General features: G+C 50.6%; 9 protein-coding genes across 9 annotated transcripts; 5 read left to right on the top strand and 4 right to left on the bottom strand.

Annotated features, from left to right (window-relative positions):
* Nucleotides 1–995: 995 nt before the first annotated feature.
* On the bottom strand, nt 996–1930 carry VTN00DRAFT_5270 (uncharacterized protein; the record flags this gene model as incomplete). The annotated part of the gene is made up of 2 exons (XM_069431783.1): nt 996–1503; nt 1602–1930. 2 exons carry the CDS (start codon nt 1928–1930, stop codon nt 996–998), a joined length of 837 nt encoding a protein of 278 aa, XP_069287707.1.
* A 1798-nt stretch (nt 1931–3728) lies between these two features.
* On the top strand, nt 3729–4439 carry VTN00DRAFT_5269 (uncharacterized protein; the record flags this gene model as incomplete). Its single annotated transcript, XM_069431781.1, has 1 exon — nt 3729–4439. One exon carries the CDS (start codon nt 3729–3731, stop codon nt 4437–4439), a length of 711 nt encoding a protein of 236 aa, XP_069287706.1.
* Nucleotides 4440–4603: 164 nt separating this feature from the next.
* VTN00DRAFT_5268 (uncharacterized protein) lies at nt 4604–6088 on the bottom strand (the record flags this gene model as incomplete). Its single annotated transcript, XM_069431780.1, has 1 exon — nt 4604–6088. The coding sequence occupies one exon, from the start codon at nt 6086–6088 to the stop codon at nt 4604–4606; it is 1485 nt and encodes a 494-aa protein (XP_069287705.1).
* Nucleotides 6089–6394: 306 nt separating this feature from the next.
* Nucleotides 6395–7039, top strand: VTN00DRAFT_5267 (uncharacterized protein; the record flags this gene model as incomplete). Its single annotated transcript, XM_069431779.1, has 1 exon — nt 6395–7039. One exon carries the CDS (start codon nt 6395–6397, stop codon nt 7037–7039), a length of 645 nt encoding a protein of 214 aa, XP_069287704.1.
* A 712-nt stretch (nt 7040–7751) lies between these two features.
* Nucleotides 7752–9425, top strand: VTN00DRAFT_5266 (uncharacterized protein; the record flags this gene model as incomplete). Its single annotated transcript, XM_069431778.1, has 2 exons — nt 7752–9083; nt 9147–9425. The coding sequence occupies 2 exons, from the start codon at nt 7752–7754 to the stop codon at nt 9423–9425; spliced, it is 1611 nt and encodes a 536-aa protein (XP_069287703.1).
* Nucleotides 9426–9840: 415 nt separating this feature from the next.
* Nucleotides 9841–11096, bottom strand: VTN00DRAFT_5265 (uncharacterized protein; the record flags this gene model as incomplete). The annotated part of the gene is made up of 5 exons (XM_069431777.1): nt 9841–9941; nt 10112–10561; nt 10739–10780; nt 10898–10957; nt 11066–11096. 5 exons carry the CDS (start codon nt 11094–11096, stop codon nt 9841–9843), a joined length of 684 nt encoding a protein of 227 aa, XP_069287702.1.
* An 8131-nt stretch (nt 11097–19227) lies between these two features.
* VTN00DRAFT_5264 (uncharacterized protein) lies at nt 19228–21468 on the top strand (the record flags this gene model as incomplete). Its single annotated transcript, XM_069431776.1, has 1 exon — nt 19228–21468. One exon carries the CDS (start codon nt 19228–19230, stop codon nt 21466–21468), a length of 2241 nt encoding a protein of 746 aa, XP_069287701.1.
* Nucleotides 21469–21954: 486 nt separating this feature from the next.
* Nucleotides 21955–23980, bottom strand: VTN00DRAFT_5263 (uncharacterized protein; the record flags this gene model as incomplete). Its single annotated transcript, XM_069431775.1, has 2 exons — nt 21955–23593; nt 23649–23980. 2 exons carry the CDS (start codon nt 23978–23980, stop codon nt 21955–21957), a joined length of 1971 nt encoding a protein of 656 aa, XP_069287700.1.
* Nucleotides 23981–24384: 404 nt separating this feature from the next.
* VTN00DRAFT_5262 (uncharacterized protein) lies at nt 24385–25649 on the top strand (the record flags this gene model as incomplete). The annotated part of the gene is made up of 3 exons (XM_069431774.1): nt 24385–24475; nt 24530–25483; nt 25540–25649. 3 exons carry the CDS (start codon nt 24385–24387, stop codon nt 25647–25649), a joined length of 1155 nt encoding a protein of 384 aa, XP_069287699.1.
* Between the last annotated feature and the right edge of the window lie 356 nt (nt 25650–26005).

The raw sequence follows: 26005 nt of genomic DNA, 5'->3' as shown, positions 1-26005 counted from the left end.
GGGGGTGGAGAGAAGAAAGAATGGAAGGCTTCACACATGGAGGCTGGAGAACTCAGCCATCTCTTCTGGTGAGTGGTTGTTATACTATGGGCGGTGAGTATCCATAAAGGAGGTGCCCTGCTGGGAGAGGTCTTCGCCACTTTAACAGGCCACAAACAATAAGCTAGAGGAAGAATCCAACCTCACAGTGTTGATGAGCTAGCTTGTAAGGAGAATGGAGCTTCCCTACAAGCTATTCAAGGTCATATTATCAAAGGTGTTCCTTTTCAGCTATAGAAGGGATGGATGTTGTTAATTGTGCAGTTCAAATTGTCTTCTATTCATAGCTTATTCATAAATCAAGCATGTCTTTTATAGCTGAGCATATTGGACTGTCAATGATGTGTTAGTCCTTTATCATAGAAATCTCAGTTTGTGTAAGCCCAGAAATAAGCCTATATCAACTATCCATTCATTACCAGAGAACACAGTATTTGTTTCTCACACTTGCATGCACAATTATTGAAGCAATTTGTTGTATTTTTTATGTACCTGAAGTTTCTAATAGCCCTAACCCGTGGTAAGAAAGACACGTCCCTTTATCTAGATGACTATGTTTACAGTGTTACAGTTCTTCTGCCATGCTTCGATAACAAGGCGTGTGGGCTGGTATTATTTGTACAGTCCCAATAAGGAAGATAGGAATAGGGACGACGAGTACGTCAGTAGGTAGGCTGAAGGGTGGAAATAAGATTGCTGAAGAACCCACTAACAAAATATACTTATCCTCAACATGCCAGATATGACGAGCCTTCGATATTAGAAACTGCACTAGGTATATTTCCCCGTTTCTCAGACTAAATAAATTGTGGGGTCTACTGTACAGAATATCAACCTCTAAGCATCTCGTTGATAAATAAAAGGATATTCCCTTTCCAGCCAGATTTCACCTGCTGCAGCGACACGGAGATAGCAGAACCCCTCGTCTACGGACTACACAAACAATCGAATCAGAATCATAGCTTCGCCTTCCCCCTCTCCCTCTCCCACTTCATGACCCTCTCCTCCGCCTCCTCCCTCATTGCATTCTTCCTCTCCTCAATTCCCTCCCTCCACGCATTACTCCCCTCATGATCATCCAACAGCCCCAACGTCTCCCGATACATCTCCTCCTTCATATCCCCATAGACCCCCGTGCTCGCCTTCCCACACAGATCCCTCTCCCGGATAAACCCGATCGCCTCATCCACCCCGCTCCCGACGGCATCCACGATCCCCGCCTCCAACGCCTCCTGGCCCGCGAACCGCTTCGCTTCGAGCGCGAGGGACCGGAACGCCTGCGGCGAGATTTTTTCGCGGAACACGCTGACCATGGGCGGAAGGAGGGCCATGCCGAATTCGAGCTCGTTCATGCAGAGGAAGCCCCGCGTGGGGTTCTGGATGCGGTAGTCGTGGAACATGGCGAGGACGAGACCGCCGGCGAAGGCGTGGCCGTTGATTAGGGCGAGTGTGGGCATGGGGTAGCTATATTTCGTCCTCGTCTGTTATTATCTGCCTATCGTCTCGAAATAGATATAGAGGCGAGATGAGAGAAAAGGGGGAGGGAAATGTACGTAACCAACCGCCTAAACAACCTCCACAGGTACCGTTCCAGGTACTCGTGCGGGTTCTGCTGCGCAATTTCCAAATCGACGCCATTCGAGTAGAACTTGGTGATTCCGCTTGTCGTGATCACAACGCCTCGAGAGAGCCGGTGCTCGATGATGTCTAGTGCGAGGAGGAAGGTGTCGATGAAGGATGGGGTCAGGCGGTTATCCGGTGGGGAGGTGAAGGTTAGGAGATAGGTGTTTGAGTCTTCTTCCTCTGTTGTTGAGACTGGGGTGGTGCAGATAAAGGTTCCTTCGCTGGTGAAGGTGGAGGAGGGGATAGGGATGGTGAAGACAGTTTCCATGTTGCTTGGTTGTTGATTCAGCTGGTTGTTGCTTGTCTGTGTATCTATCTGCCGCGATATGTACTATCTACAGTCAGCTGGTCTCTACGTACTTGCTATGTAGCACATGGCATGCATGCATAAATGTCTCCAGTGATACAAACTAATGGAAACAGTCAGTGTAAAAAGAGGCCAAAGGAGTTAATTGTAGCTAATTGAAAGCACTTAAATTATGAAAATATGTAATTGGTCTTGAGGAAACAACAGTACAGGGGAATACACTATCTCTTTTTGAGGTAAATTGTGGTAGAAGATCAATATTCAATAATACCGGTTCTATTAAGTACCTACATAGCACATATTAATATTGATCAGGAAAGAGACTTCTATAATTTATACCTTAAGGAGTGACCTTCGCCTTAAGGTCTATCGGTCTTGCATCTTGCCTTTGTTATTGTAGGTAATGGTATATCTGGATCCATATATAAGACAGTACACACATATGGTAGATTGCCATATTTTTGTCACCCTCTCCCCTGCTACCTACAGTCTTGGCGGATTGCTACTTTATACCCATGTGATACTGAAGCTATTGGGGGGTACCCAGACACTACCTCAATAGGTCACAGACCCTAGACAAAGCCAGCCCAGATTGCAATATAACAAAAGCAGCAAGCCAAGTGGATTGAACAGGGGGGAGGGGGTGCCGAAAGATGTGGCAGCCGACAGGAATGGGAGAAGAGATTGACAAATGGCTTCGTGAGATTGACGAGGACGATACTCGCTGCCTGGCGGAAGACGGCAGCGAACCCGGTATGATGACCTGTGGTTCGCACGGTGGATTTACCTGAGGTTTTTCGTCTCCCCGACCAAAACTTTGACGTTTTCGTTATCAGAAATCTTGTGCAACGAGTTTGAAAAAAAATCCTTAGCGGATTGGGTGATAATAAAGTATAATTCGCTCCAAGAGCCCGAAGGATAACTGAAGAGATTCGATGTTCATTTTATCACCAACTTGAAAAAGTCAATCCCGCTGCTCCTCGAATTGGATGGCTAGAATTGGATGTTACAGCCCTACAAAGCTGACGTCAAGGACGATACCTCTATTTGCCTATTTAGGTATATATCTCAGACTGGTTCACAGGTTTATTTTTATTGGACACTGGAGACCTCTCAAAGATATTCAATACCAAACAACTCTTGCTAATATGCAGAAGACAGACTATTTCTTACCAAGCTAACTGCCGGACTGTCGAATTATTTTAATCGTCTTTTTGACGACGAACGCTAGCCTCGAAGTTGGCACTCTTGTCGGAGAATAAGCTCCGTAGAATCAAAGCGATCGCAGTCATTACACAGGTCCCTATGGACAAGGACAAAATAGCGATAGATAGAGACTCTAGATGAGGAATTGGTCTCGCGAAGCTCATGTTCATTTTTCTTTTCATGGTCGAGATATGATAACAGGCTTTCCGCAGTCCATCCACTCCACCTGACGTCATGCACATATCACGGCCACGGCTCTTGATATCTGCCTTTTACGAGGTGTGCACCTACACGGTAATAAATTAGACAAATTTTCGATCATAAAAGAACCATTTTATTAAAAGAGACAGAGATTCTTGCTCCTCATTCTCGGTCCATTGGTTTTGTGTCTTCGTTACTACCTCATCAGATAGTCATTATCTGGGTTCTATATCTAAGACACAGAGCGCATATACATACATGCAGCAATATAATAAAGCCTCCGAAATCGACCCTGCATATCGATATTGACCTGGACCTCGACGCATCACATCACATCAACACCATCATCAAAATGTCAGCCGTCGCAACTCCACCCCAACCCCCCAAGGAATCAACCTACACCCAGCCCTCCAATCCGGTCGACCAGACCCCCGCGGAGCAAGACCAGCAAAAAAAACACGGACAAGACCAACAACAGGACCAACCAGGCTCAGATCTCCACCGCGAAGGCACCCAATACCGCTCCACATTCGGCCCCCGCGCCCGCGGCGACGCCATCCCCTCAATCCACCGCACCCCGGACTCCCGGCCCTCCGACAGACCCGACGCCCAGATCCACAAGCAGCGCGAGCGCGAGCGCAAACTCGACCTCGGCGGCCGTGACGTCGACACCGAGTACGGCGTCGAGCAGCAGCCCGCGGAGGGGGACATCGCGGGCGCGGTGGAGGGCACGAGGAAGCAGCAGCGGGCGCAGGCGGGGGCGCATGCGGGTCCGGTCGGTAGTGCGCAGGGTCCCGGGGCGCCGGCGCCGGCAGCGGGCGAGGAGAGGGATCTTGTCGCGGATATGGGGCGGAAGAGGGAGGAGCATGATCGGGTGTTGGGCGAGAGAGGGGGGAAGAGTCCTGCTGCGCCGGAGGAGGAGGGGCAGGGGCAGGGTCAGGAACAGGGGGTGGAGGCGGAGAGGGAGAGGTTGAGACAGCGGAAATTGAAGGAGGATGAACAGGTGGATGTGAAGGGGGCGGTTGGGAAGGGGACGGAGAACGTGGTTGTTGGTGGAAGTTAGTACTGTAGGATATGGATGTTGAGTCATGTCTGGATTAGAATCTGTATTATCATATTCATCTCTATAGTATATCATCGCATAGCACCTCTATTATACAGGACAGCACATATAAACCGCATAGTCAACAACAGGGTATCCGATCGTATCATGTTTCCCAATCAATTTCAAGTATCCACATCCTCTGCCTCTCCAATCGAGACCTTCTTCAGAGCCAGATCCTGCTTCAGGCTCTGCACGCGCTTCCCCAGCTTGTTCTTCAGGATCGCGTTCTGCTGAGCTTCCCACTTGGCCGTCTCGGTCTTGATCAGCGCCTCCAGTTCTGCGATCTCCTCGCGCTGCTGCTGGAGTTGTCGCTGCTGTTCTAGCTGTTCCTCGTCGAGATCTTCATCCGCACCGTCTCCCTCCATTTCACTATCCTCAGACTCGTCACCAGATGTCTCCGCAGGCGTGGAAGGCTTCGTTATGGTCGGCGTGCCAGCGTGGTGGATCATGGGTGTTGCCGGCTCCGGTGCGGCGGTGTCCTCGTCTGCACCCGCGGCCAGCGCGGCCTCCATTTCTGCAGCAAGGTCGTCTTCGAATTCGTCCGCCCCCGCAGCCTCCGCCTGCACGAACTCTTCCGCCTCGCCATCCGCGTCCTGCATATCGTCGTATTCGTCGTAGTAGTCGCCGCTTTGGACCATGCCTTCCGCTCGCGCCAGCGACCCGCTGTCGACCAGCTCGAACCTGGGCGGCCCAAGTGAGGCTTCGTCCTTGGCTATTAGATCTGCAACCTCTTTCTCGACCTGCTCGATCGTACGAGTGCTGATGCGGTCGCGGAAGCGGCGTTTTCTCACCCACTTAAGTGGCGGCGTCAGGCCGTGAGGATATTGATATGTCTTCTCGTCCAGGACATCCACCTCTTTGGGAAGCGGGTATTCCATGGCCTCCTTCTCACTGGCCACAGGGCCGAGGACCAGTAGCATCTGGCTTATATCTGCAGACTTGTACCATCCGCGTCTGTCCCAACTCTTCATCGACTCGATAATGCAGGGCAGATCCACGAGGGTGGCGGCATACTGCTTGTCCCGGATCTTCAGGACCGCGCGACGCCCCTCTCTGGTGAGAGGTTTAAAGGCGAATTCGGCCCGGTCGAAACGTCTCTCTTGGATCGCCTGTCGCAGGTACTCACAGTCCTCACCGGGTAACATCCGTAGGATGAACTGTTCTTCGATAGCCGGGTCTTGCTCCGTATCGGACGCCTCCGAGTCGTAGCCAACACCAAGCGGTCTGTTTGGCACGAGGCCCTTGTTCTTGATTCGTATGGACTGAACACCCGGCTTCCTCGATGGATTGATCTTGAGGCGTTTGGGTCCAGGCTTTTCAGTCTCTGCAGCAGCGTTCGCGTCTTCCTCGTCCGACGAGACATGCCCTTCAATATGTCGCTTCTTGGCTGCTGCTACTTCGCCCTTGGGCTTTTTCTTCTTGGGTTTCTCGGCGTTTTCGTTGTCAGCGGGCTTTCGAGCGCCGATCTTGAGCGTGAGCTTGCGCTGAGGAGTGTCCTGGGAAGCTTGCTGGAGCTCATTCGGAGTCGACTGCGGGGAGTTCTCTGTGGGCGCCTTCTTTTTGCCCAAGGTGATCTTGAGGGACGGTCGTGGCGGTGGTTGCGACATGATGGTAGCGATCAGAAGCTCCCTTTCAGAGGATAGAAAGGGAGGTTCTGGCTGGGGGAGTGGTGGATGAGTGGTGGTGTCGACTTGGATGGACGGAGAGGCGATGAACGGAGGTGAAAGACGGAGGAGGCTCGAGACCCCGAGACGTACCGCCCGCGTAGTTCCTCTTCATCTGCGCAACAACACAACAATGACAGCACACTTTTTCTGCCAGATCCAAAGTTGTGTTTCCCTGTTTTTTGTCGTCGCCTGATCTGGCTGAAGCTTTATTTTCTCTCTCAACTCGCTAACTCTCCGTCGTTCACCATGTCGGGTCCGAACCTGCACAACGCTCTCCTCCGTCCGCCGGTCATTCAGATCCTGCGTGCCGCAGGCTTCCACTCGACACGCCCCTCCGTCCTGGACACCTTGGTGGACATCGCTGCGCGTTATATGCTGCTGCTCGCGTCGTCTGCAGCTGAGCATGCAAACAACAGCCACCCGGACATCCCCGCGCCGACCTTGGAAGACATCCGCCTCGCACTACAAGATGCAGGCGCACTGCGACCCCAGATGAGAGAGACGGAAGAGGCATGGCGTGGAGAAGAAGATCTACGAGGCTTGGAAGGATTCCTGAGCTGGTTTACGGGTCCAGTCAACCGGGAGATCAGACGCATCGCCGGCTTCGTCGCCAGTGAGGGCGATGTGATCGATGCAGACTCGCTCGAGAAGGAAGACTACCTGACGTCGTTGAAGAAGAAACACAGCAAGACCGGAGAGGAGTCCCGCTATGCCGGCACCGTGCTGGGGAAGAGTGCGGAGGAACATCCCATCGTCATTGAGGGTGGCGTGGCTAGCATCAGAGACTGGGGTCTGCAGGTCAAGTCCAGGGAGGATAGGTCGACGAGCGTCTCGTCCGCCGTGAGCAGCGTCCCGAGCAGTCTCTCTGATGCGGAGGGGATGGATATATGACTGTTTGGTGGGACTGAATACGTCTACATATGAGCAATCGGACAATGAGACTACACGACAGACACGAAACCACAACACGACCGTCCTCAAGGACAGACTTGAAAGTGGCTAAAGGCGGACGAAGGCTGATCTGCGCCAGGCTACACAGCTTCAGGTCGTCCTGTCAGCGTGCCTTGCCGACACTCCAATCTCTCTTGGGTATATCAAGCAAATCCGGAAGCGGTTGATGGCTGGGATGCTTGACGGCTCTCCTCTCTCCTGTGGTTGGAAACGCCTGAAATGCAGGAGTTTTGCATGACCAGCAGATGCAAGTCCATAATGGGGGAGAAAAGGGACCCCCACTGGGAGGTCTGGTGAGTTTTTAACTCGAGAGGTAGCCGTTGCCAAGGATGCGATTTTTGGTGGTGAAAGGCACTACTGGGGAGGACGAAGGAGTGCGTTGCAGGCCCACCAGTGTATGTACTGTACCTAGATCTCAGAGCATAGAACAGTCCATAATAATTAATGGCAGCCTGTGTTCCGGGCTTTTTTTGTAGCTTGTTCGTGCTCGACATTGGCGACCTTCGCGTAGCTCTTGTATCTTCTCTTGGCAGCTGTGCTCGTGTCCGGATCAGCCCGTGACATCACCGATCTCCAGCTCTCCCCATAAGCCCCAGACCCCAGATCAAGGACAATTTTTTTTTATTTTCATGTATTTCCACCAGACTACACGATGGTCTTCAGCTTCTCCCTCCCCACAACCTCCCACCTGTCATTTCAGACCTACCTCTCCTCCAGCACACACCCGTCCCTCCCACAATGCGCCTTTATCGCACGCCATGCCCTCCGCCTCGCCTTGAAGAGGCATAAACGCCTGCCCAGCGCACAGCAGGAGACGCACCTCCATACCGTGTTGAACGCCCTGAACGAGTACCTCCCGTATCTCTTCGCCATATCGGACGGCCTGAGCGGGAAATGCGTGGGAAATGCGGCCACACTGACCGGAGAGGGCGCGGGTGGGGGAGAGGAGGTGGAAATCACCCTCCGCGCCGAGCCCGAGGTCGAATGGCGCGCAACATTAACGTCCAGCTCGTCCATCCTGAAGGGCGTTCGAGTGCCGGGAGGAGGACGATTCCGGGGCCGCGGGCTGGATTTCGAGGTCGCGTTCACACTCACGACTCTGGGGTATGTGCTCTCCGGGCTCGCGAGGGCCGGGGTTCTGAGGACGCTGTATGCGCCTACCACACCCACCGCAGAGCAGCGCACCGCTGCTGTCCAGACCGCGACGAGGCACCTGCTGCAGGCCAGCGCGGTGCACTCGTTTCTGGCGTCCTCGCCGTCCTTCGCGGGCTTGATCGCCCGTAAGAGGGACAGAGGTCGAGACAGCAGTTCCGGCCCCGCGGGCGTTGTGCCGGATCTCGACCCCGCGACGCAGTCTGCGCTCTCGACGCTGGCACTGGCGGAGGCGACGCTGCTTGCTGTGCTTAAGGACGACGCCTACGTCGTCACATGTATTCAGTCCCGCAATCCGCATGACAGGGAGTGGATGGTCAAGGCGCCGGATATCCCCAAGGTGCGGGCACTGCTCTTCGCGCGTCTGTGCGTCCGCGGGGCGGAGTACGCTGAACAGGCCGCGGCGGGCCTTGGGGCTGTCGGGGCTGATGGGAAGAGCGGGGCTGTAATTGGGAAGGTTGACGAAGATCTGGTCGGGTATGCGCGCGCACTGGGGAGAGTCGCGAGGGCCAGGGCGTGTCGTTTCTTTGGAATTGATGCAGAATTGGCGGGCAAGGTTGGGGAAGGGATTGCATGGCTGAGAGCCGGAAAGGGGGCTTTGGGCTTTAAAAGCTCACTTACAGGTGATGAAGAGGCCGCGGTCAAGAGTAAGGGCAGGCTATCGAGGTTGAAACAAGAGTGGGCAGAGCGTCGAGAGGAGCGCAAGATGGAGAAGGAGGCTGGAGGGAGTGGTGAGAAGGGCGAGCTGGAGCCAGGAGACGATGCTGGGAGAGAGGAAGAGGGGAGGGTCATTGATATGTTGGAGAGCAAGTGGGTGAAGATGAACGATACGGTGAGTCACCATCTAGATGTGTACGTTGGATGGCTTGCTGGATTGCTTGCTGACTTCACAAAGATTAACACGCAATTGATCCCACCATCTACGAACTTCCTCGCCAACCTTCCCTCCGGAAGAGATATCCATTCTCCTCCAGCGCCATACACGCCTCCATCGCTGGATGAGGACCAGCTGGTGCGTATGCGCGCCCCTCCCGAGGAAGAAGAGCTTCCCCCGGACGTCGAGGCAGACGACAGCGACGAGGAGGCCGAAGCTTCGGGACGAGACGCTCCTGGGGCTTTTCCAGCGTCTCGGACGCTGTCGAGAGCGGAGAGTGGTGGAAATGCTTATTATTGAAGAGGACGCGCGCTTCGATTGAGATACCCATAGATGTATATGGATGTATGTAAGAAAAACCAGTTTATCGCTTGTTTATCATGCTGCATGCAATCAAAGCAAATAAATAACTCCTGCTCCCGTTGTTCGGCGAGGGAGCAAGTGTCGTAGGTATATGTACAAATTCTTTGTCGTCCTTCCCGTGCTTTCAGAATTACCAGCCCCGTTCGACGGTCTAATGACAACTAGTAAAGCGAATTCTAGACTCGATAAAACAGCCTTGGCTCCGGAACTTGGTATCAATGCGATCGGGTGGTGACTGACTCGTCTCGGAATCAGGATGATCGGATTGTCGATTCGGTTCACCCAAAGTCCGTCTATCTCGATTCCCGTCTTTCAAATAGACTTCTCCTTCTCTTAAATACAATTAGGTTGTTTACGACGACCTGGCCTCCCCACCAGCCTTGGACCAGTAGTTCTTCTCCTCGAACAGGTAACCCTTGATCTTGCGGTCCTTGAGGAGCTCGAAGTACTTGTCTGTACAGCACATCGTCAGCTTGTATATCCGACCAATTCTATCGATCTCATAGTTCTTTAAGCTTCTTTTTCCTTTCCTCCATCCATCATACAAAACCCTGCATAAAGAAAGAGGAACCCCAGATACCCAGATAGATACGATAAACAGACAGAGAACAACACAAACTCACCCCTCAACTTCCCACACTTCTCCAGATGGTTCACCCCCTCGCGGGCGTAGCACTTGCCCAGCTCCTCGCCCACCAGCCGCGACATCATGCTGCGCACCCACTGCTCGCGGATGATGGCGTCGCGGGCGTTGTGCACCGCGACGTTGTCCTCAAAGTCGACACCCTCGTAGGTCGGGGGCACGGTGGGCTTCTTGGCGAGGAAGGCCTCGGATTCGGGGGTCGGCATGTTTGCTGTGTAGATTTGCAAAGTTGAGATGAGAGGGTGGAAGTGCCAATTGAGGGCTGCTTCGATGTGTCTGATGTTTGGGGGGTGGTGATGGTTCGTTCGGTCAGTGCCCCCTCCCGAGATTGTCTGACCCCAGTCTGGGGGGCTGGCAAATGGGGCCGGGGTGATTGGTGGAGACCCGAAGGCGGTCAGGCGGGACGGGAGCGGGGCGGCAGAATCCCGGGCTGGGGTAAAAGCGACGTCTCTACAACCTCCGCATATTCTGTTTAGACAGGCCCACGGGGTCTTATTTATCTCCCATGAAATACCATACTATCCTGAACGTCTAGTACATAATTCTATATAGTATCTTTACCTCACTTGGAACACTAAAGTAAAATCTATGCGAAATGACTACTTACCTCCTACATAGTACACTTCAACTAAGACACGCATATTAAGATCTACAAGACAAAAAGTTTCCAGCCTGGGATTCAAAGTGAATGAAAAGTGTCAGACTTTTCTTTGATTTCTTTTTCTATCAATCCTATATTTGAGCCGGCTCAGCAGTCAATAAGTACCCTTGATGGCAGTTGCAACTGGAATGTACCTGAATGTACCCCATGCTGAATGTGGAGTCACTGGACGACAAGCACTAGGTCAAGCGAACTTTTTGTCAGTCGAAGTTGCTGGAAAAGTTGTTTGAGGATGGTATTTGTTGAGTTGTTGCTGTTGTAAGAGATACTGACTTGTGACAGCTGATAAAGTGAGATTTAGCATGTCAAGCTGCAAAGTGGCTACTTATATAGCTCAGAAGATTGCAAGAAACTCCTACTATCTGAGGTAACGTTGCATGCTTCTTTATTGTCTTTTTGTTTCTGGACATCATTGTCAATTATATATTTATAGTATATGGCTTAAGCCATCAACTTTTTGCGAGTCTTAATTTAGAAATTCCTGTTAGAGCTTTATGAGAATTGTTTTTGTCTTCTGTTGGTGGTAGCAAAAGAAGGTAATCAGAAAAACTGCCAGACTTTTTCTGTGTTTTTATGGCTTTTCATCAAGTCTATCTGAGCCAGCTCAGCAGTCCAATGTTCCAATCAGGTGCATACAACTGGAATGTACCCTGAAAAATGATTTTCATGCTGGATTGTTTCTTGGTTCAGGTGCACCCACGCAATCAATCAGAGTCACATGTTTCCCATTGTAGGCGGCAAAGGTATTCATAACAATATTGATGCTGTTTATTTCCAACCCTTGCGCTCTTGATAGAACCTCCTTACACAACTCATCGTCCTCAGCCGTCCCGGCAGTTTCGCGGCAGTCAGGGGTCGCCTCCACCAGAGTACCAATTGAGAAATTACCATCTGGGCTCTTTGAGAACCTTTTTTGTCCTGTTGGTTGCAGTGGAAAAAAAGGACATCCATCTTGAAAGAGTCAACAAGGGATACATGTCATCAAGTTCCTTTAGGCAGATGTGGTGACGCTAAAAAACGACTCGGCCGCTCATCATTATTCATACTTGACTGACAAGCTCCGAGATAAAAAGAAAATTTCCAAGCCTTTGTGACGACCTGACCTCAAAACAATTTAAAAAAAACATCTTTGTTGAGGTTCGCTGGCAACATTGCAAAGGATTATTATTCATTATTTCAACATAAAGATCAGATTTTTTAATACATATGAAAACGGCAAAGGATAGAAGAACCGTTTACAAGCCAATTCCGGAATTCTTTATTTATGTATATTTGTATGTACATCCTATTCTGGAGCTTCTAGCTGACTGTTTCTTTGAGCCTTTAAACGTACCTACATAGGTTCTCGGCATATCTTTAGACCTTTGGACACCCACCTAGTAAAGAAAGCAGGCAAACGTACTCCTTTGAAGGATGATCCAGATCCTCCCTGATCCTGGCATCATAGAATGTACTGTACTGTACCTACAAAGGAAGATCCACAGTGGTTCTAAGATTGCTGGACTCGGCACATTGTATGCTTTGAAACTTTTTTTTTAGCCAATGGATAGATGGAACGTTGAACAAATAGATGAAATTCCATGTCCTTTACCTATACAGTGCTACACTCTTTCCAACATTAGTAGGCAAGGTTGAGGCCCCGAGTTGTATCCTGTCATCGATAAGTAGGTATGTAGTATGTAGATGAAATTACGATGGATAATAAGATGGCAAGCAAGCTGAGATAGACTGAACCAGTAGTCCTGTCTTTTTATTTCAATAATATATATACTTAATCAAGAAGCTTACCCCCATTCCGGCTTACCGGATAAATGTACCTATTAATAGATATAGGTTTATAGATATAAACCTATATTAGTTAATGAAATATTAATATTTCCTAATAAGCTAAGTTACCATTTATAGAAAATAAATCTCTAATCTCAAATTGATCTAGGGGACTTAATATTGTATCTAAGTTACGCATATTTGTTATATTTTATCTTGCAAATTTAAATTTAATCTACTATTTACATTAATTAATTATGGTCAACCAAAGTGGGCTATTAAAACCTCCGCCTATGCTATGCGATTCTGGCGGGAATGGGTTTTGATCCAGCTGATTCTGCGAACCGGCAGGCTCATCTCATTGCGATGTTAACTTGAAATCCAAATGAAGAAAGCTACAGTGAACTCAGGACTCTTCCATTCAGATGGGACTTCGTTTAGTTTTCACAAGATACTATACTCCAGTGGATATGCAGTACATTATTTCATAGTATCATCACCTGGAACCCTTATTTAAGTAAAATCTGTAGAAAATGCTTAACTACCTACCTCCATTTGACTAAAATATGCATATCAGGATCTACAAACAAAGAGTCTAGTCTAGGATTCAAAAGATAATGGGAAAAGTGATTGCAAAAGTGCCTGACTTTTTTATGATTTTTCTATCAAGTCTATCTGAGCCAGCTCAGCAGTCCAACCGTCCCAATAGGTTGCAAGTGGAATGTGCCAAAGAGAATGAATGAAATTTTCACACTGGATTGTTTCCTGCTAAAGCTCAGCTATGCTGGAAATTTCCTGTGTTGGTTCATGTTTCCTTGCTTCTTCAGGCACTCAAGCACGCTATTTCAGTGGAATATGACCATCAAATCTAATCACGTACACCTCTTCATCATCGGAGACAAAAAGTTATTCCCCTTAATTTCTTTAAGAGGGGCTTTTCTCTGCTGCAGTCTTTTTAGAGTCTCCGTACACAGGGTAGCAATGTCGTCTGTGACCTGTAGGCGCTCATTGGCAGCTTCCAGGAAAACCCCATTGAATTAAGACCATCGTGTCTCTGGCACAGAAGCTTTGGTAATCCATCATTCCCCACCAATTGAAATGTTTTGTTGTTGGGAGGAATACGCAAAAATGCGTCAAATTACTGGGGAAATGGCAAGATCTTTTCAAACAGCAGGTCTTGATCGCGGTCATTCACACAGTTAGACCGGAAAGAATTCAACATGTCCTCGAGTTCACCAGGTTCAACGGTTTTCCCGTCGAAATGGTCATCTGGACTTGTATTTTCTTCTTTGACTGCCTTATGCTATTTTTCGTCGAGTGGCAGCTTCTCTCTCAGCATGGATTCTACTCGGATGTTTAGGTTGTCGAAGCGGAGATGTCCTGGACCGACTGACACGTACTTCGCAACGTTCTTTTTCACAATGGTTTTGTTGCAATCAACAGATTCGTCTTCGTTTATGTAGGCTTGAATCATAGTAGTGTGAACCTTCGTAGGATGCAAGGGTAGGCTCCATGTCGAATGTAGAGACCGTTGACGACAGGCACTAAGTCACAAAACTTCGGGTTTGGTTATGCCACTGGAAGAATGGATGAAGAGCAGTATTTGTTGAGTTGTTGTTTTGTCTGCGCTGCTTTTCTTGTTGTCTGAGAGAGGATATCCGGCAGTTGTATATACGAGAGATGTTGAGTCACGAAAGCTGATGGTGTGAGATTTTGCTGTGTCAAGCTTCAAGCAATCTTCTTATAGTTCAGAAGGTTGAAAGAACCACTACTGTCTGTGGAAATGTTGAATGCTTCTTCGTTCTTTTTCTTTCTTGATGCCATTACTTGAAGGATTCAGCCATCGGCAACGCCGGGGCGGGATCTACGTTTTCACTTTCTTCGATGCTTTCAAGATGCCTTTCTTTTCGCCGCACGACCAACAGAGAACTGAAAACAATCCTTGAAGAGTCCAGACGGAGTCCTTGAGGTAGATGGCTTGAGCCATACTATACTATGAATATATGGTGGACGTACATGTGCCATCTGTCAAACAACACAGTAAACGAGGAAAGAAGGAAAATCTCTATATCACGTTCTCTTCCTTCACACGGATGATGTGGTGATACCGAAAACGACTCGGCAGTTCATTGTCCATGTTTGTTCTGTCGAGTCCTTGGGATAAATCTCCAAAGGCTTTGTGACGAACTTCAAGAAGTCGAGTCAAGTAAAAGGGGCTTTGTTAGGCCTCGGTGGCAGGATTGTCAAGAAGAATCATTACGACATAAAGATAGGATTTGCGAAAGAAACATGGACCTCGGAATTTCTCTATCTAGAATATATCTACATGTGAAAAATATGAAAACGTCGAAGGGTATAGCCGTTTGAAAACGGACTGTTCGATGCTTTATTGATTGGTATTTCCACCTCTTTTATAGTTCTGGAGTCACATGGAGATTCTGACTGATCCTTTGTGTCCTTGAATATCTGTTTCCATATCTCCCCAAAGCAGACCTTTGAGCACGCCTAATAAAGCGAGTATACTCCTTTGAATGGTATGGTCGAGATCCTCCCGATCTGGGCATATAGAACGTGAAGGGGATTCCACAGTCTAGACCGCTGGGCTGAACGCATCTCCTACCTGCTCGAAATTCCTTTACTCGTGGCGCACCTCGTATAGAGGATGGAACATTGACGGAGTACTTTTGTAATCTACGGATATCTGTATCCTGAGTACTGGTCTTTCTCCAATAGATGCAACTATGGAGGTTTGAGATTGGAATCCTGTACTGTCGATAGGTTAAGTAGACAATGGATAAGATAAAAATACAAATATCCAGAAGCTCACCCCCGGGGCCATACTAAACAGGCCACAAAGACACCCGGACTATTCGATTTTATGACGGACAGAGAGGGAGTTTTACTCCACCTAATTTCACAAACTGGTAGTCTCATCGGATATTAGCAAGTAGAGATAATTAGGCATCAATACCGCAGCAGCACCTCCGCAGGAGAAAATCGAACCTGGGACTTTGGATCCGATGAGGGAAGGTGTCTCATAACACGCGCTCATATAGATGTACTTTATAGATGTACTGTTATCCCGAATTCTGGTAGCTCGGTGGCAGTTTTTGGAATATAACTGAACAGGGTTCCGGGAGAAGAGGGGAGGTACTGGTGATTGAGGCTGGGCCATATGTATTATCATCCTGCTGCTGCCATGATCACGAAAGGGCATGGTTTAACGAGGTTCATGCCTTATATTCAGGATTAGGGATATGTCTTTGCACCTGGATGCTTGTGACTTCCGTAAGCAAGTAAGTAGGCAGGTCCTTTATCTTTCAACAGAGGGAATTGCGACTCTTCAGATAATAAGGGTTGCTGTTGGAATATAAAACGGTTCAAACCCTAAAAAAATATTTCTCTTCAACATTACCATTCCGACATAGCTTAATTAATAAAACCATACATGATTACCCATGAGGGACCGATAGACGGTCCGGAAATAAATCGGGACTGTGGACTAGGAGGGTGTGGATTGAGGATTGAGCAAACGACAACTGTGACAATTCGATCCGAGTGCAAAAACAGCGGGATGTACTGTCCTCTCCCAAGCTATCATTCTCTCTAAAGTTGGTAGCAACGTCCCTCCGTATACGTCGTCCCGTCGTTTTGCAGAAGCGACTTTAGGAGTGAGCCTCCTTTTTATATGGGTTTTGTACCTAAGCAGAATGCGTCTCTTCTTCATGGCCATCTGGCCACGAGATCCATCAGAAAATGGCATTATTCCTGGGGTTATGTCTTCAGGGACGGACTTGGCTGTGTTGATATCCTATCCCAGAAGCGGATTCCTATATCTCTGCTGGAGTTGTAGTAGGCATGGATGGCGGCCATGCGATTTACAAAAGTGTTAATAAAAAGTTCCTGAACCCAACGCTACGAGAGAAACTCACCGTCCTAGCTTTTGCGCTTTGCCTTGGAATTACACGGCAACACGAGAGTAGACTGCATATCTTGATCACTGTCTAGAGTTGCAAAAGTAGATACAATACTGCGCAGCAAAGAAACGCTTCCAGTGAACACTTGGTCTCTAATTTTCTACCAGGTTTCTCGTCGTTTAGTGTCGAAGTTCCATCCAAATCCACCGTCACCTCTTCCGCTCCACAGGCCTTGTAATCCTGCTGTGCTGCGACCATGTACGCTGTCAGGACGAAAATAATGATAAGATTAACCGAGAAGGAATTGTGCGTACTCAGTCTTGTACGAAGATGTCGACAGGCGTCCTCCCAATTCATCTCCAGAAGGGGCGTTCCTGCCGCATAGGTATCAGGCCCATCGCCTCGACCCCGCATTCCATCCTCGCCAGCTTTGTTCCTCCATCTTTCATTCCTCCTTCATCCTGCACACCCTCTTCAATTATGCTAGAATAGGAAAAATACAATGGAGCTATCCTCCTCTCGCCTCGTTGATTCTCGGGAGCTTTACCTTTCTCCTAACGGTGATATGGCGAGCTGCATATGCAGTCTGGGACTGTCGTGCCTAGTTTTCGGGAAATTGCGGCGGTAGTGTATTAGCTGTGACGGAGCTGCGTTGGCGCTGCATAGTGTGATTAAACGGTGAGATTATCTCCAATGATGATACCCCGTCCATCCAGGACCCATGTCTAATCTACTGTCTGGAGGTACATTATTAGTCTCAAGACGCTGACGGAGCTTGGCTGACTTGGACAACTCACACAGCGTAGCGCCGGCAATACCATCTACTCCGAGTGTATACCTCCTGGTACGCAGTAGGTACTCCGAATGGGCAAAATAAAATACATGCTACCTAAAACATCCTGTGATAGGACATCTGAGAACTCTGGCGCCCAATTCGAAACTAACGAGTTAGTTATCATGTATATATATACAAGCGTCCCTGTCGTTCTGGAACAGGTTTAGAAAAAAAAAGATAGGGGGAAAAGTTGCGCACAGCGGTATAGCCACATGGATGCTGGGGAGCTAGCTATCTCATGACAAGTTTTCCAGGTACCCCAGGAAGGCCTCTTCCGGCCTGTTTCTCAACTTGATTAATACCTAAATACCTACTATAGGGATCCCACACACGCGCGTATGCCACTTTTTAGCCATAACAAAAAGTTGTCTCCGCTACCTTCTTCCATCACCTGTGTGTTCGGCATCCTGAGGTGCCTGACCCGTACCCAGAAATTGGAACATCAATGAGTCGACTTCGGAGCCTCTTATCTGCAGTAATAGTTTTAACGGCTCTTGTGGATGCCGACAATATTGCTGCCTCATTCCCAAATGTACTGGGGTACGCGACTGATGACTATGGGCTCAGTATGTACAAGACCTACCTCTTACTTATATATCCGGATTCGCCGTCAGAATGCAATAAAAAGCTTGTGGGATATATCAAGCGCTCATCCAACTCCTGTGTGCTGCAGCCGACACCGTGTTATGCCCCCAGAACCAGAGATTCGTCACGTCAGGGACATTCGCAGTCTGTTGCGACCATCCAGGCACAGAATGTATAATGACAAAGGATTGCACAAATAGCCCCCTCTTCTTAGAAAATGACGGAACATCTGTTTGGTAAGAAGGTCTTTTTTTTAATTTTTATGCTCTCTTTCCGATCCGATCTGGTTTTCAAGTTGATCGTGATTCAATTCATACTTTATTATTTATTTTCTAATTTTCTACTTATTGTAACGGCGGACCTAAGACTTCTTCCTAGGTGGAGGCTCGTTGGGTTTATCTTGAAGACAGGAAGCAAGGGAAAGAGATGGATGAATAGGCCGTTACTAGCAATGTTGCTATCAAGATTGCTATTTGAGTTGACCACGGGGTCCTAATCCCCATGGTTAAGGAGCGTCTTATATACATGCTGAGTTCTGCCCTGGAAATACCTATCCGGTGGATCATGACTATAGATGGATCAAAGGTCCAGATGGATCATTTTGATCCATTGTCACGTGATAGGATTCCCCCTTCATCTGTCCTGCTCATGGTCTCTAGGCTGTGCCGTAACACTTATGAGCTTAATGAGTGGGACTACGTTGTACCTCATGACCATGATGGTGACCAAGCAGATAATGTGCTGTCTTATATTGTGTTGCATTATTATATATCTATGGCATTGGCACTGCAAATAGGTGGCGGATATGGATATAGATGTTGATATCATTTTAAATATGAAAATGAATATCTGTGCATAGGTATACATACACCAAACAAATATACCTAGCCATCCAGCCAGCCAGCTAGACGGTCTGTTAAATCCCATCTATCCATTTTAGATCAATTCTTCAATTTCAATTTCAAACCAAATCAAATCAAGCAAGCAAGCAAGCAAGCAAGCAACACAACTATGGGATTTGATTCCCGGTTCCATCCTCATGGGAACCATGGGAAGAACCTTTCTCCACTCCTGGCCGAGCCAGAGAGTGCTGACTAAGCAGAACACACATGCGGCGTATCACGTGACATAAAAGTCAACTGCTCCAACTTGCTGCATTCAATAATAATCCGCCGCCTCAGCTAAGATAAAATATATCCAAGACAGAGCCCTGTCAAGCAGATGCGCTTGTCAGGTCAAATGACGGCATATTAACTTGGAATAACTCTTACAGTATTATACAGAACGCAGCTGCAAGTGCGGCAGCTCGTTCTTAGCTGGTCGTTGCAGCCATGACTATCAGCAAAAAACGCAAGAGAGAGTCTGTCAGAAGCGACGATGAAGAGCCAGTCCCAAGCGCCACTGAGGGAACCAGTGGTTTTGGAGTAGCGCATACTCTGGCTCTCCTCCAGGGCTCTAACGCATCTGCTGATGAGGCTACTACCACTACCACCACTACAACTTCTACCGCCGGTGCCAATCAGGAAGGCTCGACGGAATGGCAGACGATCGAGAGAAAGGTCGTCAAGAAGAAGAGAGTCGACGGCGAGAAGGTCAAATATCCCAGTTTAACATATGTCGAGGGACGACTACAGTCGTCCATACGTATCTCTGACCTGCAGAATTTGCTGCTCTACTGCTTTGCTGATGGCATCGCGCCACAATGGATTTCCATGAAGCACTCTGGCCATGTGCGAAAAATTGTTATCTTGATGGTTCCAGGGATAGAGCTGGACATGTTCGATGGCACTATTCCGTTGGAGCCAAAGCCAACTACTGAGGCTGAGGAAGGTGACAAAGAGCCGTCCAAGGTCGAAGGAGAAGCGGAAGAAGACCCAAAAACCGAGGACTTTATCAGATGGAAGCAGGGTTTGCCTCCGAAGGACCGCTCGCACCGCTTCAATCCACGGCCTCTATCAAAAGAAGGACTCCCTGAACCTCTGCAACCACTAGCAGAAATGTTCCCGCACGTTTGGCCCGTCAAGACGCCTGGCGACTCCAAGTACAACAAAGTACACTCACCCCTGCAAGCTATCTTGCTGTCAGCCCTACCCAAATCCAAGGAGGGCAACCATGGCAAAGGCCCACGCCCTGCGAGAGAAGCCAAGAGCTGGGTAGCAAAGCGTACGCCCATAACATCGTTCATCAGTACTGTCGAGCAGCTCCGAGAGAATGACTACGTGCTGCATCCAGCCCTCTTTCCCACAGAGAAGGAGAGAGAAAAGGAGGCGGAGATACGCAAGCGCACAGGTACTTCCACGGACGACGGTTGGGTGGACACGAAGGTTGCCAGTCTCACGGATGGCGACGTTCCCGACAAGGAGATCCAGCAAGGCAGCATGACAGCTGGCCGTGATGTGCTGGCTCTTGACTGCGAGATGTGTATCACGGAAGGCGGAAAATCGGAGCTCACACGGATCAGCCTCGTTGGCTGGGACGGCGAGGTGGTACTGGATGAGCTTGTCAAGCCCCAACTACCGGTCATCGACTACCTGACACGGTTCTCTGGTATCACTAAAGAGAAGCTGGATCCTGTCACCACCACCCTGGCAGACGTCCAGCGCAGACTACTTGAGATCCTCACCCCCCGAACTATACTCGTCGGACACTCCCTCAACTCCGACCTCAATGCACTGAAACTCACACATCCCTTCATCGTCGACACCGCCATCATCTACCCGCACCCGCGCGGCCCGCCCCTCAAATGCAGTCTGAAGTGGCTCACGCAGAAATACCTGGGCAAAGAGATCCAGAAGGGCCTCACAGGCCACGACTCCATCGAGGACGCACGTGCCGTGCTGGAACTGGTCAAGCAGAAATGCGAAAAGGGCGAACGCTGGGGCACCAGCGACGCCGCAAACGAGAGCATCTTCCGCCGCCTCTCCCGCTCCAGCAGACCGGGCAAGACCAACGTGCCCGGCGAGGGACGCACGGGAGCCGTCGTCGACTGGGGCAGCCCCGAGCGCGGATTCGGATCGCAGGCGACCGTCGCGATCGGGTGCAACAACGACGACGAGGTCGTCGCTGGCGTCGACCGCGCCGTCAACGGCGACGAATCCGACCCGTCCATCCCCGGCGGAGGCGTCGACTTCACCTGGGCCCGACTCCGCGAACTCGAAGTCCTCCGCGGATGGTGCAATCGTCGTCCGGACCCCAACAACGCGAATGAATCAACAACTTGTCCCCTACCGACGCTGTCTGAAGAAACCACCACAGCCACCCCAACTACACCAACTACAGTATCTGACCCTCCCCTTCCAACCCTCTCCGCAGCCGTCTCCCGCACCGTCTTTCAAATCTCCCGCATCTACGACTCCCTGCCCCCCTGCACGCTGTTCATCGTGTACTCCGGCACCGGCGACCCGCGGGAAGTCAGCCGCCTGCAGGCCCTGCACAAGATCTACCGCGAGGAGTTCCACTCGCGGAAGCCGTGGGACAAGTTGAGCGTCAAGTGGACAGACCGGGAGGAGCAGGCGCTGAAGGGGGCGTGCGAGAGGGCCAGGGAGGGGTGTGGCTTTTTGACTGTGAAATAGATTCATACCTTACCTCGTTATCTGCTGAGATGTAGGGAGTGTGTCGTCGTGGATGGTGATTCGATTTGGATACTCCTGCGGAGATTCGGAAGCAATAATAATCTACGCTCACGGCAGTGTTCTAATTAATGTCTATCCGAGAGAACAAGAGCCATTGCCTGTAGAGTCATATGAATCTTTTTGAAGACAAGACAAAAGAAAAGCAAACGAGGGGGAACTTGGTCTGAGTCCTGTCTGGCTAATGGGCGGTATGATATCGATTCGACATCTTGTATTGTATGTACATGTACATGTACAGTAGGTAGTAGTGCAGCGCAGTCAGTCCGTCATATACCCCATGAAGAAGACGAAAAGGAAGAAAGTAAAGCGACAGACTGAAATTTTATTAATTAATTATTCCTTCGTAGAATCCAGGTAGATACCTAGAACAGATTCCCCGAATCTACAATAAAGCACAGAGAAGAGAAAGGGAAACAGGAATGTAAGCTACTCCGCCTCCGCCATAGCCTCCTCGCGCTGCATCGCCAACTTAGCCAGAACGTCCCGCGCCGCTATCTGCGCTTTTCGCTTCTCTCGCGCTTCACGACTGTTATTATTGTTGTTGTCATTGTTCCTCTCTGGTGGTACATTTCCTTGCTGTTTAGTCGTCTCCGGTATATTTTCTTGCTCGGCGGGTTGGTTCTCAGGATCGGTTTCTGTGTCGCCCGATTCCATGGTCTGATTCTCGTTTGCGGTGGCCTCTGCCTCTGGCTGAGGAGGTTCAGTAGTTGTTGTTGCAGCAGTAGTGGAAGTAGTATCCTGTTCAGGATTATTATAATTCTCCTGCGTCTTGGCAGTATTATCATCCTGCTTCTCTTTATCCAATCTTCGACTCTTGCGTGCGGGAGTGATGGCAGACGAAACGGACGGGGCTCTGGAGGACCGTCTCCACCGGCTCCTACCGCGTCTCTTGGAGCTGGGTGGCTCATCTGGGCTTGGGTTCGCCGTCGCAGGGCCGTCTCCTCGTTGTGTCATTCCGGAGCCGGAACCGACGTTGACGTCCTGCTCGACCAGCGGAGCTGGTTTCGGGGTGTATGGCGGGCCATTGGGTTTTGTAGCAGCCTGGTTGGTGGACCTTTTCCAACCCTTCGGTCGTCCTGGTCTCCGTTTTTCTGGCTCAGCGTTGTCGTTCTGAGTTGGCTTAGCATATTCCTCAGGGTTGTACAGACGCGGCCGCTTATTGGCGGGTTGTCGTGGTTGTTCTGTATTCAGATGAGCGTCGCGTACAGCTTCGGCCATGGCGTCAAGGCTGGGATTGTCCTGTCCTCTGTTGTAAACTTCCACTCTCAGACGCGGATTTGAGGGCGTCTGCTGAGGGACTGGCGTGTCTAATCTGGCGGGGACCTCCCCTGGGTCTTTCAGCGGAACCTTCACGGACTGTGCCGTGAAGTCCCCGAGGGAGATGTCATCGGGTAAGTCATTGTCTTCGTCGTCAAACGAGTCCATTACTATCTGCCTAGACGTGCCGTTTATGTACGCCTGTGACCAAGGACGCTTCCCGTTCTCGTTCAGTAGACCTGGGCTGTGGACCTCCGTGGGTGCCCCGGCTTCTAGAAGGTAAGGAGCGGGAGGTGCTGATCCTGAGACCCGTTCCTCCAGATATTTGATCTTCAGCTTCATGCCCTCATTTTCGAATTTCAGCCGGTCGATCTCGTCTGATTTGTTCTTGAGTTCCTTCAGCACGGTTGCAAGCATATCGAAGCCGCCCTCTGTCCTGTCAGATTCTGAAGGATAACGGCTTGGACTGTTGCTTAGTTCCAAGCGCAGTGCTGTAAAGGCATGTTTCAGCTCATTCATTGTGTCGTGCAGATTGCTGACAGTGCTCGAGAGCCGGCTGATGCTGACTCCCTGGTTCTGGATCTGCTGCCGGACTGACGTGCTCTCATTGATAGACTCGGGGGAATCGGGGAGGCCAGACGTGCTAGATCGCGTTAAGCGCCTTCCTCTTGTTTCAGACCCAGTGGAGCCGTTGAGCTGCGGGCGCAAGAGGTTGCCTAGGTCCACGTCTTTGAACACTGGGTGAACTGTTTTCATGGTGATGATCTCCCTGAATGATACTTTGGACATCTTCCAAAATATATTGGGTCTGGAGAAGTTAGCAAATAGGAACAAAAACGATAGATACGATGGCATTGACGTACCCGTTATCCAACGCGCAGAGAGCTCCCAGCTTCTGCTGGCAGAGCCTGCAGGTGATCTCCTGCAGAATGCATCCCCGCAGCAGGGTCAGATCAGACGACTGCGGGATCTGCTTCCTCTCTGAGGAGAAACTGATCCTGTTAGGGTCGATGCTGAGCCAGCCCGTCGCAATCGAGTAGGAGTTGGATAGCTTCGCCCATTCATTCTCGCAGGCTGCTAGGGAGCTGGAGCAGCGGGCACACTGGCACAGCACGGCTGGCCGTGTGAGGTGAGAGAGATCCATCATGCTAGTCCTTTGAGAGATGGACATGCGCTTTTCCGTCCCTTGCGGCATTAAAGACGGAAAAGGTTCGACGGAGGCAGGCTTGAAGCTCTTGCGAGGGCATCGAGGTCCAGGAGCCTCGATCGCTGACTAAGACGCGTAAAGTGAACACGTCGGGCTGGCGGCATGCGGCCTTTCCCCTCCCGGCGCGTCTTATCGATAACGGAAAGTTTTGCCGGCGCGGCGCGACGCCCGCGGTGGAGCGAGCTGCGCGACATGGGGAAGCAAGACAGCCTGTACTGACGGTTGCATGGCTGCCCCGCAGTTCATCTCGACGGCGCACAGGCAGTCTGGTACCAGCTTCGAGTCATCCTCGGTCCCTCGATATGAGACGCAGCCTCTTCACCCTTCTTCGCCCGCGCCCATCGGGGCTTCTCATCTCGGGCCGGAGAACCCCATGTCTCCAGAAGATCGCGATGGCAGCCAACATCTCAACCAGTCAGAATGCAGCCAATGGCAAGCCCAACCCCTGGCAGGGTGCGGGCGCAGCCGAGTTTGACCTCAGGAGTAAGCACCTTACCTCAAAGTCAGCTGCAGGCAAGCTAACTATCTGACGATCAGGCGACACCATGACAAAACCAACGGTGTCGATGCTCGAGGCGATCACCCACACGACCCTGCTGGACGACGTCTTCAACGAGGATCCGGTGACGAACTCCCTGCAGGAATATGTCGCGGAGCGGACTAAACAGGAGAGCGGACTGCTGGTCATGTCCGGTACGATGGGCAACCAGGTTGCGATCCGGACGCACCTAGTGCAGCCCCCATACTCTGTCTTGTGTGATCACCGTTCCCACATCCTGCAGTACGAAGCGGGGGGAGTCAGTGCATGGACAGGGGCAACAGTGTACGGAGTCATTCCGAAGAATGGCATATACCTCACGCTCGAGGACCTCCAGAAGCGTGCCGTGCTCGACAACGACGACCACTACTGCCCCACCAGGTTGATAAGCCTGGAGAACACCCTCGATGGAATGGTGATGCCGCTGAGCGAAGCACGTCGGATAGTTCAATGGGCCCATGCGAACGGCATCAAGGTTCATCTCGACGGCGCAAGGCTGTGGGAGGCGGTCGTCTCAGGCGCTGGTAGCCTGTCGGACTACGCCAGCCTGTTTGACAGCGTGAGCCTCTGCTTCTCGAAGGGTCTAGGTGCGCCAATTGGCAGTATCATTGTAGGCTCAAAAGGGTTCATTAACAGGGCGCGCTGGTTCCGTAAGTCAATCGGAGGTGGCGTCCGCCAGGCAGGTGTCATCGCTGCGGCAGCCAGGGTTGCCGTCGAGGAAACTTTCGGGCCAGGGCCCAACGGTGAGGGAGGTAAGCTCAAAGAGACGCATGTCAAGGCCAAGAAAGTCGCCGACATGTGGACCAGCCGGGGCGGGAAGCTGCAGAACCCGGTTGAGACAAACATGGTATGGCTGGATCTAGAGGCGTCAGGACTGGGACCAAACGATCTAGCTGCGATTGGGGAGCAGAAAGGCTTGCGGCTGATGGGAGGAAGGATCGTCATCCACTATCGTAAGAATGCACATGTGTTTCAGGCAGAAGGCTGAGCTGAAACTGACGAGTCACAGAGGTATCGGACGAGGCGATCGCCCGTCTCGAGCAAGTGTTCGACGCTGCGCTAAGCGGAAAGTTTGAGCGCAGCGCGGACCAGAGTCGGCCATATGGGATGAAGGCATGAAGTGATGGAGCAAGGAATGGGGCTGGCATACATAGGTATATATGAGGGTAACGTGTTTATATGCATAGAGCAGCTGTAGATACAACGGAGTAGATATGTGCGGATCCGTGGGCGCGCCCAGGGCTGAGGCGGCACGCCAATCGGGGGCGCGCTAGCCTCAGGAACCGCGCCAGCGGGAGCGCACGGGCCGGAATGTTGATGCCTGGGGATCGCATCCATCCGCCTTAAATAAAACGACCGACCCTCGAGCTGCGTCTGCTCCGTTTCTCGGACGACGACTGCGAGACGGCCGCGCCCCGTCTGCCCCGACGCCTCTAGACAAGCGTCTGCACCAAGCACTCGCATCTGCTCCATGG

Source organism: Thermoascus crustaceus (assembly GCF_041956765.1).
Source record: "Thermoascus crustaceus strain CBS 181.67 unplaced genomic scaffold VTN00scaffold_3, whole genome shotgun sequence".
Classification (NCBI taxonomy): Eukaryota; Fungi; Ascomycota; class Eurotiomycetes; order Eurotiales; family Thermoascaceae; genus Thermoascus; species Thermoascus crustaceus.
This window is presented reverse-complemented; position numbering and strand designations above follow the sequence as displayed.